General features: G+C 36.1%; 2 protein-coding genes across 2 annotated transcripts; both read left to right on the plus strand.

The window, feature by feature from the left end:
• The first annotated feature begins 226 nt into the window (after window positions 1-226).
• plin3 (perilipin 3) lies at window positions 227-4,500 on the plus strand. The gene is made up of 8 exons (XM_051118200.1): window positions 227-377; window positions 1,427-1,493; window positions 2,128-2,323; window positions 2,436-2,518; window positions 2,601-2,832; window positions 3,250-3,599; window positions 3,711-3,929; window positions 4,051-4,500. Exons 2-8 carry the CDS (start codon window positions 1,428-1,430, stop codon window positions 4,153-4,155), a joined length of 1,251 nt encoding a protein of 416 aa, XP_050974157.1. The 5' UTR covers window positions 227-377; window position 1,427; the 3' UTR covers window positions 4,156-4,500.
• A 2,488-nt stretch (window positions 4,501-6,988) lies between these two features.
• On the plus strand, window positions 6,989-14,897 carry zgc:77486 (uncharacterized protein LOC405808 homolog). The gene is made up of 6 exons (XM_051118201.1): window positions 6,989-7,136; window positions 9,424-9,625; window positions 9,716-9,821; window positions 9,985-10,109; window positions 12,669-12,776; window positions 13,382-14,897. Exons 1-6 carry the CDS (start codon window positions 6,990-6,992, stop codon window positions 13,528-13,530), a joined length of 837 nt encoding a protein of 278 aa, XP_050974158.1. The 5' UTR covers window position 6,989; the 3' UTR covers window positions 13,531-14,897.
• Window positions 14,898-16,826: the final 1,929 nt, after the last annotated feature.

Raw genomic sequence — 16,826 nt, forward strand, 5'->3', positions numbered from 1 at the left:
CACTATTTATGGTATATTAGATTATATTGTGTGTGTTCTCATTTAATACAATTACATACTGGAGGTATCTTACAGTAATACTCAGTTTTTAAAAACAATGAAAAAATATTTAGACTTTTGTGTCTCACAATTAATGCAGATGAGAAACCTAAGGGTCTAAGAAAATAATAATCATGTAAAATATGCTAAAGTAGTCACCAATAATTGAGGGTTTCACAATAAGAGGTTCTAGAAAGGCTGATTGGTTTGTTTTAGAGAACTCCGCCTAACTTTGCACATTTATTGCGTCAAGTTGAAACAGGCTCTTGACTAGACAGCATTACACATTCATACATCTACTGCACGCGGGTCAGCGCGGGACATCGAATCAATAACAGGTCAGTTCATGTGACAGCTGTCTGAGAGAATGGGAAAATGACTGTATTGTGTGGGATGACAAGTAACATTCGCCTTTTCATCGAATTAATGTAATGTTAATGTGATGTCAGTAGAGTTACTCTCAAAGTGCTAGCGAGAGTTACGTTTTGTCTCCAGTGGGCTTAAAGTTTGTTCAAGCGCACTCAAACAAGCCGCGCCTCAGAAACAAAAAGCTTTCAATAAAGATAACTAACTTACAGCATGAGGATATGTCTATTGTAAGATTATAGGCGACTGTTAAAATTAGTTGTGTATCGTTTCGGTCTCCTCTGGCTGTGGGATTCCACACGGAATGGCGCAACAATAAAATTCTTCAGGAAGTGGGTGAAAGTTCACGCCCTTTCCTCTATTCAACGCTCTTGATTTGTCATTACGAAAAATAATGATGACGAGCATACTATACTAACGCCCACTTAGACGTGTAGCAGATGTATGATTCATTTGTGAACAAAAGTTGTTTTTTTAAAAGTTATCCAAACATTATAAATGTCACAAATTAGATTTTTGTGTGATATTACGATACTTATGTTACTCACAGAACGTGTAAAACTTTATATTATAATATTGTAAAGATTATATTATATTAACAAATTGTTTTCTATAGTTTAGAATTCGTTCACCTTTTAGTCATTTAATTTACTTCTGAACAGTTTGTGAGTTTTAAAGAGAGTTCACCCACAACTGAAAATTCTGTCATTGTTTACTTACCTCGTACCAAACAGGTGTGAAGATATTTTGATGAATGTGGTAGCCAAACAGTTGATGGTAGCCATTGATTTCTATGAAATGGATAAAAATACTATGGAACACCAATGGCTACCATCAACTCTAGTTACCACCATAAAAAAGAAATGAAAACAGGTTTGAAACAACGTGAGGGTGAGTAAATGATAACAGAATTTTCGTTATTGGGTGCACTATCCCTTTAATTGTGACTCTGGGTGTGTGATTACCAGAGAAGTAAATGGTTCTTGTTCAGTTTTTCTGATTAATACCACATCTTTCACAGAATGGCAGATAACGGGAAGACACCAGAGATGGACACAGAGGCATCACAGGCTACTCAGGAGCAACAGGTAAGTTACACAGTTACACAACAAAGGCTCTGTTTATTTTCAACAACTTTTTAGAGTCTTTTCACGATGTGTCATCAGTTGGCCATATTGCTGCTGAAAATGGTCAGTTATTGTCATGTTTTGGGCTGTACTAATCAGTCAGACCAGGAAAAACATTTGGAGTACTGTAGACTGCCAAAAGTTATAACAAATCAAGGAGAAGAGTGAAAAAAACTGTCTGAGAAACAAAAGGCATTTCCAGGATTTCCAGGGTAACATTTTTTGACAACATTCATGTTTGTTCTTATCATTTATGGTCAGGTAGGTGAAATATTAGGATAATATCTTGATTAATACTGCTTGTACAAATCTTTACCAGCTATTAACTTTGGTGTGTCAAAATATTGTGCCCTTTCTTGCTTACTAAGGCCTTCTCTATATGATTTAGCAGCTTCCACACATTTTTTCAGTGGTTTAGACAGCATAAATGAGCAGAACAACGTATTCAGTAGTACTTTAAACGTGCAATCCGTGCTGTTGTTTATATCCGAGTATCGCCAGTATGGACAAGCATCTGGGTAACTGACCAAATCGTGATTGTAAATTGTTAAAATAAGAAATAAAAAGGCAAAAAACTTTCATATTTGTGTTTCAGAGTGTTGTATCCCAAGTGAGCAACCTGCCGCTGGTGAGTTCAGCATGTGATGCGGTGTACAATGCCTACAGCTCTACGAAAGACAACGTGCCACTCCTAAAAGGAGTAATGGAGGTTGCAGAGAGTGGGGTGCGCACATTGGGCGCTGCTGCTTCAACAGGTTCCAAACCCATACTAGACCGGCTGGAACCTCAGAGTAAGAATTTTAATCTTAGATGTAGTTTGTGTTATTTATACCTTGTCTTTGGTGTTGTTTCTGCTGTTTTTTAAATACAAACAGTTGTTTTTGTGTTCTTTCTCTTGTGCAGTTGCAATGGTAAATGAATATGCTATTAAAGGGCTGGAGAAGGTGGAAGAAAACCTTCCAATTTTACATCAACCAGCAGACAAGGTAAAGCCTAGACTGAAATGTTCTGCATGCAAATTGAAGAGTTTGAATTGCTATATGAATCAGTATTGTATCTCCATTGCAGCTGGTATCTGACACAGTGGGCATGGTGTACCAGTCAGTAACAGGAGCAAAGGATGCTGTGGTGGGGGCTGTGATGGGTGGTGTGGAAAAGACTCGTATGGCTGTGGCTGATGGCATAAACACGGTCATGGGAACCCGTGTAGGCCAGATGGTCAGTAATGGTGTAGATAAGGCCCTCACCCACTCTGAAGACTGGGTGGATCAGAACCTTCCAATCAGCGAAAAAGAGCTTGGTGAGTGTAATTGCACTTCATACCCAGTAATTTAATTATTTAAAGGGATAGTTCGCCCAAAAATGAAAATTCTGTCATTAATTACTCACCCTCATGCCGTTCCAAATCTGTAAGACCTTTGTTCATTTTTAGAAGACAAATTAAGATATTTTTGATGAAATCCGAGAGCTTTCTGACCCTGCATAGACAGCAACGCAACTACCATATTTAAGGCCCAGAAAGGTAGCAAGGACATTGTTAAAATAGTCCATGTAACATCAGTGGGTCAACCTTAATTTTATGAAGCTACAAGACTTTATTCAACCATTTCTTCTATTCCCTGTCAGTCTTTGATGCACGTTTACAACAGCACAACGCATACTTTTGATATGTATGTATGTAAGGTGTTGACATCAGTGTTGTGTGTTCCACCTACAGCTGCACTGGCTGAACCAAGACCAGGTGAGGAAGAAGGATTCATAGTAACCAGTAGACCCAGCTATTTTGTCCGCCTGGGTAAACTGTCTGCCAAAGTTCGGGAAAGGGCACTTGAGCAGTCTCTCATTAGGGCTCGCAAGGCCAGAGACACTACCCATACAGCTGTGACTCAAATGACCAGCACTTTGGACCTGCTTGAAAGTGCCCGGGTTACCCTAGCCAGTGCCAATAAGCAGCTAGGGGGCGCTCCGGAGCAGTTACTACAGAGATGGAAAGAATGGAAGGAAGGGCAGCCCAAAGAACTGCAGGAAAAAGCAACAGAGGTAGATGCAGCAAAAGACAAGGAAGAGGTATAGTTTGTATTTTACTTATAATGCGATTCAAAATATGTCTATGAGTAAATATCTTACCTCATACTATAAGACATTTTTTTCTGTGTAAACAAATGCATGTCTCCTCAGGAGCTGGAGTCGAGAGCTCTGTCAATGGTAAGGGGTTTGAGTGATCAGCTGAAGTCGGCATGTTCAGGGGTTGTGTCCAGTGTACAGGGTCTCCCAGGCACTGTGCAGGAACAGCTTCTGAATGCCCGACATACAGCTGGAGAACTCCAGGCATCACTGAGCAACACCAAAACACTCACGCCCGTTCTCTTAGAGCAGACACGGCAGCAGATCGGCCAGGTATAGTTAATTTAAGTGTATGCAGTTTTGTACATACCAATTGTTGAGCTCTATTCTATTTTGTGCTAAAATGTGTGTAAAATTCAGAAAGTGCTTAATGTATATTTTCATCCTTTAACAGGTACGACAGTCCTTGGATGGAGTCGTGGAGTACCTTCTCCATAACACTCCTCTCAATTGGCTGGTTGGGCCTTTTGCACCTCAGATAACAGAGAAAGCTGATTGAAAATCAACTTAAATAAATCTGGTGTTTGATGAATTAGGTTAATATATGGTCCTGTTTGTTGTTTCTTGTAACTATTTCCATTTTAAAATTGTAACTAGTGTTAAATGCAGCCTTTAGACTTACACTAAATTGTTGAAAATGTAGTATAATGAATATTAAATGGCAAATTATAATTTTATCAATGTCAGTATTCTAAACCAAGCATTGAAACCACTTGGGGGCAGAGTATGAACATTTCCGCAGGTGATATACTGCTGTATAGCATTCAAACCTTAGTGGTACTGTACTTAAATACTGAATACGTGTATACATACTTTTTTGAATAAAAGCAAACCATACTCCATAGTCTCTGTTTTTTTTTTTTTAATTCATGATTTTCATATCATACCTCCTGCAAAAGAGCTGATTAACTGAAATGCAAAATAAATGGAAAAAAGAAAGTTTTTTACTTTTGTAACTATTTGTTTTTGCTTCCTGGGCACAAATTAAATACTCTAAAGAGAAGTAATATTTTAAAATGAACCAATTCAGCATATTTAAGGTTATATGTATGCAAAATCACAGAAGCAAGTGCCCTTTATGAGTATATCTGTTCTGCTCTTGGTAGTAAGGCAAGACCAGAGCTGGGTAGATTACTTACAAATTGTAATCTGTCACCGATTCCAAATTACATGACAAAACCTACCTTTTGATTACTTTTAGATTCCTTTTGACCCAACTAATTTATCAGATTGGTGTAAATAGGATAAACTTATACCATATTGATATAAAAATATGAAGAGTAAGAAAATATATGCCATATGTTGTTATTAACAACATGAAGTGCATTAAACATTATATTACTTTAAGGTTTCCAAAACTGGAGTTTGTGAAGTAACTGCAGGGGTTTTATGAGTTTAATGAAAAACTAACAATTAATTAAATAACAAAAGTGTAAAATTAAAATAAATAATTGAAAAATCAATCAAAATAAAAAAGCTTAACATGAAAATAAAATACGTGACCCTGGACCACAAAACCAGTCTTAAGTCGCTGGGGTATATTTGTATACATTGTATGGGTCAAAATTATAGATTTTTCTTTTATGCCAAAAATCATTAGGAAATTAAGTAAAGATCATGTTCAATGAAGATATTTTGTAAATTTCCTACTGTAAATATATCAAAACTTAATTTTTGATTAGTAATATGCATTGCAAAGAACTTAATTTGGAAAACTTTAAAGGAGATTTTCTCAATATTTTGAATTTTTTGCACCCTCAGATTACATATACTGAAATAGTTGTATTTCAGCCAAATATTGTCCTATCCTAACAAACCATACATCGATGGAAAGCTTATTTATTCAGCTTTCATGATGTATAAAGCTCAGTTTTGAAAAATTGACACTTATGAATGGTTTTGTGGTCCAGGGTCACATGTATTATTTGTTTATCTGCATGTCATGGGACCATAACCATGATGTTATAATTATTAAAATATATATTTTTAAATTTCAATTGTTCTTCACCAAATATATTTGGTGAAAGAGCATCAGATGACTAAAAAGTTGTGAATTTGTGTATTATAATGCGTTTGAAAGACAAAAGCCTTCCAAAGACACAGAAATACATGGTAAAATAACCTACAGAGTGATCATTCAAATAAAAATCAATGTGTTCGTCAGTAGTTGATCTGAAATCTGAAATGATTTTTGTAAATCCAGTGGTCAAATGATGTGTCGCTACCTAAATAATAACGGATCTTTGTGTGAATTTCCACAAAACTGGACGACTTTCTGAATGTATATAAGTGGTAGGCTATTTTAGAAAGGAACATTCAAAAGATGAAAAAGAGGCATTATGGTGAATCAATAAATTATGAATAATTTATTGCTATTGTGTAAATAATATGTAATCATGCAATCCATAAAAAAGTAACTGTAGTCTGATTATGAGTATTTTAAAAAGTAATTTAATCTGATTACAAGTACTTAATTTTTGGAATCTGATGTGACTACATGTAATCAGATACTACCCAGCTCTGGGCAAGACAACAGACAAACCATTGTGTTTTTCATGCACTGGTCAGTTTGGTTGGTTTTTGGTTAGTGTGCCTCCATAATATGTTTTCTTTCAGACTACTGAAAAGAAACATTTAAAATACACTTTTAAGTGTTTATTTTTTTTATTATGATTTTACATTTTATCTATTTGCATCTGTAAATTTCAATTATAATACATATATTTAAAGGTTGTTTTTATCAAATTGAGTTTATTACTCATTCTCTGAGCCAGAAATCTTTTTTGGCTAGTTTTTAGATTTATTCCTATCTATATTCTGATTTGTTCATATATCATTCACAGTGTTTACTGTATTGTATACTTAAAAAAATAAAGTTTTAAAGTTTTTTTTTTCTTCTTTTTTTTTCTGGCTGGTGACAGTATTGATTTATGACAGTTATGATTTATGCAGTGAAAAAGAAAAGATTTAACGTAGCAAAAACAAGATAATACATATACTGTGAATATAATATTACAGCAACATGTGGATGAAGCTAAATGAATAATTCACAGAGAATGGAGCAGAAGTACGAAGCTTTGACACTGAACTTGAAAATGAAAGCACACACAAATGAAAATAAATTTCACATGACTATTTTGCCTTCCCTAATACATCAGCATTTTTATCCAAACTGTGAAAAATAATAAAACTGTGGCGTTTTTAATCCAACGGTCGTCTCAAAACAAGCAATAAAACCAAAACTGCATGTTACATAAATACTTGGCAGCATTGTTGGTGTAGACCGGATTGAACTAGAGGGAAGTATGATGAGGTTTCGATGATGGCCAAAAAATGAATTGTTGCGCTACGGGTGACGTCACGCCCGTTGTTTCGGATGACGTTGAGAGAAGCAGGCCGCACGCGCATAGCAGGAACCTACTCTGTCAGATTTCTGTGGATCAAGGTCGTCGATTTCTCCTCAATCACACGGAAATACGGGTAAATATTCGAGCTAAATGGGGTTTTAAGCCACCGCAAGTGTTCGTGGGACGGTCTCGAGCTCCCAGCTGTCCGTTTTGTGTGCGTGCCATCACGTCAGCTAGCCGTTAGCGGAGCTAGCGCTTTAGCCTGGCTAGTTGAATATCACAAACAAAATGACTTTAATCCGGTCAGCGATTTTAACACGTTCATCTATAGGTAATAATAACGACTTCTGAAGGAAAATATTCGCTTTAGGTGTCGTTTGAACGCTGACACCAAGTCGATTTGTTGTTTGTCGCGATCCTCGGGTCAAAGACAAAAATGTTTTTCTAATTGCGGAGCCGCTCTCAGCTGATTTTTCCTGGACGTGCTCCAAAATAACCTTATTTATTCCACGTTTGCTTGGTAATCGGTCTTGCAGATAGTTAGGTAAACTTCTATTTCAGCATTAAACACGTACTCGCTGTTTTTTGTTCGAACTGAAGCGCAACTGTTGCCAGATTGTAAATCGTCATTTGATCAGCAGGCTGTTTAGGTTTCAGTAACCTGGACCATTCTTTGCTTGTTTGGGAAACAAAACGCGAACAAACAAAGGAACTTTTGTTTTCGTGCAGTATATTGTAAGCCTCTAGCAGGGTCACCAACAAGTAAGTCAAACCGTTAAAAGTTGGGTTTTTGCTCAGTGCAACGGCAATCCAACAACATTAAATAGTTTCATTGATAAACATCGAGTCTTTTTTTCATATTCATATTTAGTGTATACAAATCTTTTATTTATATAGCCATGTCAAGAGTAAATGAACAATTTTTTAAAAACTTTTCAGCAGTCAAGAGTTTTTGAACAGTAAGATTTTTGTTTTTTTTAAAGGAGTCTCTTCTGCTCACCAAGCCTGCATTTATTTGATCGAGAATACAGCAAAAGCAGTAATACTGTGAAATATTTTTACTATTTAAAATAACTGCTTTCTGTTTGAATATATTTTAAATTGTAATTTATTCATGTGATCAAAGCTAAATTTTCAGCATCATTACTCCAGTCAGTGTCAAATGATCCTTCAGAAATCATTCTGATATGCTGTTCAAGAAACATTTTTATTATTATTATTAATTATCGATATTTAAAACAGTTGAGTGCATTTTTCAGGATTCTTTGATGAATAGAAAGATCAGCATTTATCTGAAATAAAATACTTTTGTAACATCACACACTATACCATTCAAAGCTTGGAGTCATTTTTTTTTTTTTGGTAAAGTAATTATAGAAATTAATACAAGTGTGCTTTAAATTGATCCGATAAATGCTGTCCTTTTGAGCTTTTTGTTCATCACAGAAACCTGAAAAAATTCTACTCGGCTTTTTTCAACTAATCAAAATATTTGAATTATTTCTGAAGGATGATGTCACTGGAGTAATGATGCTAAAAATTCAGCTTTGTAATTACAGGAATAATTGCGTTTTAAAATACATTCAAATAGAAAGCAGGTATTTTTAATAGTACAAATATTTCAAAATTGTACTGATTTTGCCATACTCTGGAGCAAATAAATGCAGGCTTGGTGAGCAAAAGAGACTTCTTTAAAAATAAACAAATGTGATTTATTAAAGAAATGATTAGTAACACTATTTTAAATGTCCTTGTTACAGTTACATGTGTTTATAGTACTAACAGTAAATTATGCATGATTGTAAGCAACTAACCCTAATTCTATAGCAGTTACATGTTGGTAATACTATTGATCTGTACTTGTTTTGTGTAGTTACAGTGCAACAAGGACAACTTAAAGTCAAATAAATTGCTCAACAATGAAAATTGTGTCATTATTTATTCACCCTAATGTCATTCCAAACCCGTGTGCTGTTTGTTTCTTCTGTGGAACACAAAAATAGTTTTCACACAATTTTTTTCCATACAACAACAGTTCACAGTGACCATGGGCTGTCAAGGCACAGAAAGGACAAAAAAGCACCGCAGATGTCTAATATGACTCATATGCTGGATTCATACAAAGCTGTCACGTGGCTTGTAAGAAGACTTGTAATATCGCATATGAGTTGTATAACTTTTATGGTCTTTTATAGGCCTTTTTAGAGCTTGATTGTCAATGGATTCAAGGTTTAATTGAAAAGATCTATCTGAAGTTAATTTTTCAGTTTCATAGAAGAAAAATATAATATCATACAGCTCAGGAATGACATTGTGTTAAATACATATTGACGAATAAAATTTTTAGATGATATTTCCTTTTATGTCAGGTCAGGTCAAATTCTGCTTATGAAATACTAATTCTTAAACCCCATTTTTAGGATCGCCCTCTCCCGTCCCCCTTACCCCCCTTCTCAAACAGCATGGCTCAGGAGACAAATCAGACGCAGGTGCCAATGCTTTGCACTATGGGATGCGGTTTCTATGGTAACCCTCGCACCAATGGAATGTGTTCTGTTTGCTACAAGGAACATCTGCAGAGACAACAAGGAGGGGGGCGAAACAGTCCCCCGGGTGAGAAAGGTAGGTAGGAGTATGTCACATGCTCATATTGCATTAGAAATCCGTTCACCTAAGTTTTGAAGTTAATGCTTAGGTTCCTGTTTCTTTCAGCTGCCACATCTCCTGTAGGTTCCCCAGGTGCCTCTGCGGTAACGGTGGAGTCCACCCCTGTACCCGCTACGGAAGCCGTTACCCCGCCTGAAGAGCGCACGTCTAGGTAAGAAGGACTTTATAAATCTGAGACTGTTCATGCTTCAGTTGGTATAAACTACAGTCTGTTGCTCAGTGGTAATCTCGTAATGAGCACAAGCTGCTTATGATGGTATAGGAAGGAATTATAACAAATAACCCATGAATTTGGTTGAATTGTGTGTATGCAGTAGTTCGCCCAGCCCAGTAACCCAGCAGATGACGGCTATGAGCATCTCCCAGGACACGGCAACCACTGATTCAGACAGAGCAGAAGTGGAGGAAGAAGAGGAGGAGGGTTCATCTAAAAGCACAGGTCTGCTGTGTCTCATATATCAAGGGGTGAGAACCAGAAGGGCGTAAGTGAGATAAATGTCAAATGAAAGCTCTTGATGAGCTCTTTCTACTGGCAAAAGTATACTGTTATCCATGAGTGTACAAATTTTTATTATGAACGACTGACATCAGTACACAAAGTCATCAAACTATGGTAAATTTTAGTTTTAGCCCTCCTGTAAAGTTAGTGAAGTGTCACTTACGCCTTTCTGGTTCTCATCCCTCGATATGCACAATGTACAAAATAGGGTTATAGTTAACTAAAACTGCACTCTTAGAAATAGGATACAAAAGCTGTCACTTGATACTTTTTATGTACTAATATGTACTCTTTAGGTACTAATTTGTACTTTTAAGGTACCAATATGGACCCTTAAGATACAACAAGGGACTGTCTCAGTGACAGTTTTCATCTCTTTATTTCTAAAAGTGTAGGGATGAACCGAAATGAAAATTCTAGGCCAAAACAGAAAATTCTGGATATACTTTGCTGAAAACCAAAACCGGTAATGCTTTTTAATAATTTATTGTTTTATTAAATAATATAAAATAATTTTGTAAGACTTTTTAATTAAACTCAACAATGTATGATACTGAATGAAATATGGCGTGAAATACATGCCAATAAAATAACCAAACATTTATTGACAGTAAAACAATGGAAAATGTATTGATATTAAATGTCAATATATGTATATTTTTCAGTTCTGTGCAAAAGAATCAGATATAACTGATTTTTATAAAAAAAAAAAAATGTAATTATCAAAAATCAAAAATGCCATTTTTGGCCAATAATTTTCGGCTGCCAAAATTTCGGTGCATCCCTAACTAAAACCATAAAATACTCTTCCTAATTATTTGTTATATTGTTAAAAAATATAAAAAATAATATAAAATAATTTTGTAGTATTTTTTTAAAATTTCACTCAATTTATTATAACGATTTTAAAAAATACATGGCAATAAAATAACCACACTTTTATTGAAAGTAAAAGAATACAATTGGATGGAAAATATATTTATATTAAATATCACTATATATTTTTTTCAGTTCTGTGCAAAAGAATCAGATTTAACTGATTTTTAGTTATTTATATATTTTTTTTAAATGATGAGAAACCAAAAATGCCATTTTTCAGCCAATAATTATAAGTGGCCAAAACTAAAATCATAAAATAGTCTAGTTCTAATTATTTATTATTTTATTATTTATCATACTGAATTTAACAAATACATGCCAGTAAATTAACCACACTTTTGTTGAAAAGAAAGTACTACAGTTTGATAGAAAATATATTAATATTAAATATCAGTATATTTTTTTTTTTTCAGTTCTGTGCAATAGAATCAGATTTAACTGATTTTTATTAATTTTTTTTTAAAATTATCAAAAACCAAAAATGCCTTTTTCGGCCAATAATTTTGGGCTGCCAGAATTTCGGTGCATCCCTAACTAAAACCATAAAATAGTCTTCCTAATTATTTTAAAATGTTGAGATCTCGATTCAAACACCCACGCGATCTTATTCCTGAACGATTTAGCTATGTTTAGGACTTTTTCACATTGCGAGTGTCAGTGGAGCGTGAGAAGCACGTTTTGTCACTGCCCATGTTAATGAATCAGAGGGTCGGGGTAAATGTGAACGCAGAAAGAAAAAAAAGTATGTCATTGAATCATTCATTCAGATTTCAATAGTCAAACAAGTCTTAATGAAGTGAGACACTGACTCCTTCATTGAATGTTTTTATTTTTATTTTGTTTAAATGAATATATGTTTTTAAAAGACTTAAGCAATGAACAGTTTGTCAGAACCACTAGTAAATTACATTATTTTGTTTAGTTTTCTAATCTTTTTTTTTTCTCTCCAGAATCGTGGTCTCCAATTTATTAAAAACGACTGATTCACAATTTATCCAGAATCGTGAAGCTCTTGTTTAAATGTTGTTTATTACTGCATATAATTCCTTAAAATGGAAGTTTAGTTTCATGAAGTTCAAAATGCACCTACATTTTTTGCATTTTGTCTTTTTCAGTTGAATAAAAGAATATTTTCCCTATATGTTTCATCAGTGAGGATTTCTTAAGAAAAGTTTAAAGATCTTGTCTCGTCTTGTTCTCGTGAACCCCGTCTCGTTTCTCGTCTCGTCTTGTGGGATAAGTGTCTCGTCACACCCCTATTATTTAGTAAGGCATGGAATGTCCAAGAAAATAAATAAAAAAGGCTAGTTTTTGTAGAAGTTTTATGTAGTATTATAATTCTGCAGTTTTGATTCTGATATATTTGATCTTGTTCATATATGGTCGATAATTAAACACCATAATAATATAAAAATAAGAAACAAACTTGAACAAACCCTATTCAACAACCCTATTCAAGTTAAAGCCCTTCTTTCAGTTCTCTTCATGGGAAGATATGAATACTGATGATTCATTAAATCATTTATCAGTGTGTCAGAGTATCACGTAGCCTCAGAAGCTTGGAAGTTCATTGTGTTTTAAAAATGATCTGTCAAAGGCTGACCACATCTTTAATCACAGGGCCAGTAGGGGAAGCTGCACAGGCTTCATCAGACGGAGATCAGACTCCTGACAAGAACAAAAAGAAGAATCGATGCTTCACTTGTAGGAAAAAAGTTGGCCTCACGGGTAAGAACCAAGGAAAGAGCTTTTTGTTTTCAGAATGACGGCTGGGCCGCACTTATCTTTGAGCACTTTACAAAATACAGCTATTTGTTTTCCTGTTTAGTTAAAGTCAGCAGACGATCTCTTTCTAGTTTTAGTATTGCAGCTTAAATATTCACTTTTTTATGCAGGCTTGATTCCATTGCATATGTTCACACATACAAACACTTGCTTGCATGCATGCAGACATATTGATAATATAAAAAAAATTCTTGATCACCAATTCAGCATATTAGAATGATTTCTGAAGGATCCTGTGATATTGAAGACTGGAGATCTTTATTTTAAAATACATAAATATACATAAATAGAAAAGTTAAACTGTTGTACGATATGTTTTCACTGTATTCTTTTTACTACCGAAGTTCAATAAACTACAAATCAGTTGATTTTAGTTCATTTGTCATTTTCTATCTGTAGTCAGATGACATACTGCAGGTTAGTGCTGTATTTCACATGGTCCTGCTGGTATCCTTCCTGTTCTTTAGAGATCTCAATGATAAAATTGGTATTCATTTGAAATACATGGCCGATTGAAAGACTGAATTGACTTTCCTTTATGTCTATAGGCTTTGACTGTCGCTGCGGTAACCTGTTTTGCGCTATCCACCGTTATTCTGACAAACATGACTGTCCCTACGACTACCGAGGAGCCGCCGCCGCCCGCATCCGCAAGGAGAACCCCATCGTGGTAGCTGAGAAAATTCAAAAGTTATGAGGACTGACGGCTAAATGAGCAAAAATTTGTTTGACCTGCAAGTTTTGGAACCGTGGCGCTGAATAACACCATTCTAAACTGGGTTCATTTCTTCATTGTAGGATAAGGTGGGTGGGGTTGTAGGGTACAGCCCCTGCTTGGCGACTCCCTAAACTATCATCTCCCTGTCTCTCCCAGAAGGGCGGTGTAGAGGTGTGTGTGTGAGTGAATGTGTGACATGTTGAGAGAGGTGTGCGAGTGTGTCGTTTTCTTTTTTTTTTTTTTTTTCTAGAGAGCCAGGGAGAAGAGGGATTGGTTGTCAGCTGGGCATCCATGTGCACCGGGGTGGGGAGGGTGGACTCTTTAGTTTTTACCCTGGCATTGATTTTTGTTAGGATATTAACATTATTTTTTTATAGGATCCTTGAGATGTGGGTTCAGGAGTCTTGATTTGGAAAGGGTGGGCGGGGTCATCGAGCTTGGTGGGAACTTGATGTTGAAGAATATAGATTTTAATGACTACTCCCACATTTACCCATGTAAAATTCTTTAACTGTGTTATTCTTTTGTTTCTCTATTCTGATTAATTATCCCGACATGTCAAATCCCAGCCTGTGCATTTAAAAAATATTTCTCTTTTATATATTGACTTATCATGCTAATGTTGGGTGCATGAATAGTTATCGGACGGGGTTCGAAGGGGGGCGGGAAAGGGGTGTAGCAAGAGCCTTGACATAAGCGAGTGACTGAGATATTTTTTTTTCTTTTCTTTTCTGTTTTAATGAGTGTATGGCATCAGAAGATCTATATTAATATATTGTACGTAGCTTGAATTGTGTGATTGCATTCTATTTATTTTGTATTATCATTTGGTTGGTTGGTACTGGAGGATTGGAAGCATGTGTCCAAAAAAACAGTAGGTGATCCCTTAATGATATTTACATATGCATTTTTAAGAATTATATGATTGGGCTTTTCAGAATCAAAGCACAAGATCGACTTTCAGTCGCACAAATGCAACAAAAGTGCAGTTAGTGTAGGATCCTCGGTGCTGTACGGAAGCTATCAGGCCCGTTATTGCTAACGCACGCCAGCGATGAACTTTTGCCCTCAGAGTCGCCAAGCTTCGAGAGCAACGTGTTCGTTAACCACCAGCAGACCAATGAATGATGCTAATGGAACCGGCTACTAATGTTGTTAATTAGGCGACGCCTTTCCGTTCCAAAAACATGTCATGGTGGAAGATGTACACACACTTCCCCAGCAGATAAACATTGCATGCTCGCACAAACATTAGGCCAAATGCAGAGTTTGCTATAACACTGCAGCGCGAATGTAAAATAAAACGCCCCATTGCATGGGCAAATGGAGCCTGCTTTCTAAATGAACAGGATCTGATGTAAATACAATGTGGCTGCCATTCTAAAATAGAATGTTTAGACAGAACAGGAAAGGTTATGCAGGAAAAAATTCGCTTTGTGTGTATGTAGTGTTTATTAACTACCCATATGTAAGAAGAACGGTGCGACGTGGTGTTCTCTGTCATCCTTTGAGTGAATTCTGTGTCTTTGTGCTGGTTGTGTTTTTAATTTTTTGTTTTGTAAAAGGGCTGAAACAACCATTTTGTGTTTTTATCCTTAATGTTGTCCAGCAATCTTCCCTCATAACGTCTCGCACATTTTTCCATGATTCATAAACAGTCCCTTGACTTGTTGAAAGCAACTTGATGGATGTATCCGATTTGAAGTCCTGGTAATGACCTTGCTGCTTTATTAAGGAAATAACCTGAGCTTTAATTAGCACCGTCTGTGATGGCAGCATTATCCTCAGTGGGGCTGCCAGCTCAAGAAGGCTTTTGTGAAAGGCAGGTGTAAGTGGCTCAGCGAGCTGGCATGTGTACACGCCATGCTTGGTTGAGCCGGCATCCTGACAGCCTTTTAATGAGGGTTTGGATCTCACGCTTTCTGTCTGCTGAAGGATAATCCTACCTTTCTTGGGTCTGAGTGTTGGGATACAGATGGGTGAAGGCCATGTCAGTGTATGGGAATGCTGGACTCGACGTAGTGTGGTTGGGCACAAATACTGTGAATGTAGTCAACCGCTTGACTATGAAGCTCCAGTAGGTTTATAAGCCAGTTGGTCGCCTCTAATGTTGCCTTCAGTGTCTTATCAGACCGTTATCCCTTCTATGCTAGCAATGATTAACCGCCGTGATTGCATGTTATTGAGCAAAACAGAGAAGTGACTTCTTCCTTACACGTAACTGAAGAAGAATTGCCTTGATTTTAGGGTTGTTGAGATTCATTTTTCCCAGTAGTTCATCAGAACATTCGAATGGGTGACGTGAGTTTCAGCTCAGGCGTGTTCGGCAGTACGTTTAACCAGCGTTCATGAATTAATTTACCAGCGTGCCCAGTCCCCCAGAGACACCACCAGATACCTTTTTGTTTTCTTTTTAAATTTAGGATTGTATGATGTGTATGAGTAAGTATAAAACCAATAAAATCACAAAGTTTATTTTAAATTTACACAATGTCTTGTGTGGTTCTTGTCTTTTGTGCATGTATCTGACTATCTAAAGCAGTGAACAACATTAAACTGAAGACTTTTTGAGCTTGTTTATATTAGACAGAAGTACCAGAGGTACATGTCATCTTAGATTGGACAACTTTTAAATAGTCTTGGACAAAAAGCAGCCTTGGATCCAGAAGGTTGAAGGATTAGTTTACTTCTAGAATAAAACTTTCCTGATCATTTACTCGCACCCATGTCATCCAAGATGTTCATGTCTGTCTTTCTTCAGTCGAAGGATCCAGGATTTTTCTCCATATTGTGGACTTCAATGGGGATCAACAGGTTGAAGGTCCAAACTGCAATTTCAATGCAGCTTCAAAGGGCTCTAAACAATCCCAGCCTAGGAATAAGGGTCTTGTATAGTGAAATGAAAAAAGAAAAAAGTATGTACTTTTTAACCACAAATGCTCGTCTTGCATTAACTCTGTGATGCGCGTCTACAACGCATTACGTAATCATGTTGGAAAGGTTATGTGTGGTTAGTTCTTTGTCTGTGTACTTTGGTTCAAAAAGGTAGGGCGAAAAACTCATCTCATTTTCTCCTCCAACTTCAAAATCATCCGATGTTTTTTTTGTAAAGGGCGTTTGACTTTCTTTGAATGCTTGCTTTGTAAAGGGTCGGTACTTCTACCTACATCACACATGACCTTTCCAACATGACTACGTAGTGAAGTCAACCTAGTGCAAGATGAGCATTTGTGGATAAAAAAGTATGTACGTTTTTATTTTTTTAGAAAATGACA

Source organism: Labeo rohita, chromosome 8, assembly GCF_022985175.1.
Source record: "Labeo rohita strain BAU-BD-2019 chromosome 8, IGBB_LRoh.1.0, whole genome shotgun sequence".
Taxonomy (NCBI): domain Eukaryota; kingdom Metazoa; phylum Chordata; class Actinopteri; order Cypriniformes; family Cyprinidae; genus Labeo; species Labeo rohita.

Bases quoted from the DNA above. Each gene is read 5' to 3' on its own strand.
- plin3 (XM_051118200.1), top strand. From the start codon at position 1,428: ATGGCAGATAACGGGAAGACACCAGAGATGGACACAGAGGCATCACAG. The intron at 2,519-2,600 runs GTAAAGCCTAGA...TCTCCATTGCAG, and splicing joins TACATCAACCAGCAGACAAG to CTGGTATCTGACACAGTGGG. The intron at 2,833-3,249 runs GTGAGTGTAATT...TTCCACCTACAG, and splicing joins AATCAGCGAAAAAGAGCTTG to CTGCACTGGCTGAACCAAGA.
- zgc:77486 (XM_051118201.1), top strand. From the start codon at position 6,990: ATGAATTGTTGCGCTACGGGTGACGTCACGCCCGTTGTTTCGGATGAC. The intron at 9,626-9,715 runs GTAGGTAGGAGT...TGTTTCTTTCAG, and splicing joins CAGTCCCCCGGGTGAGAAAG to CTGCCACATCTCCTGTAGGT. The intron at 9,822-9,984 runs GTAAGAAGGACT...GTGTGTATGCAG, and splicing joins CCTGAAGAGCGCACGTCTAG to TAGTTCGCCCAGCCCAGTAA.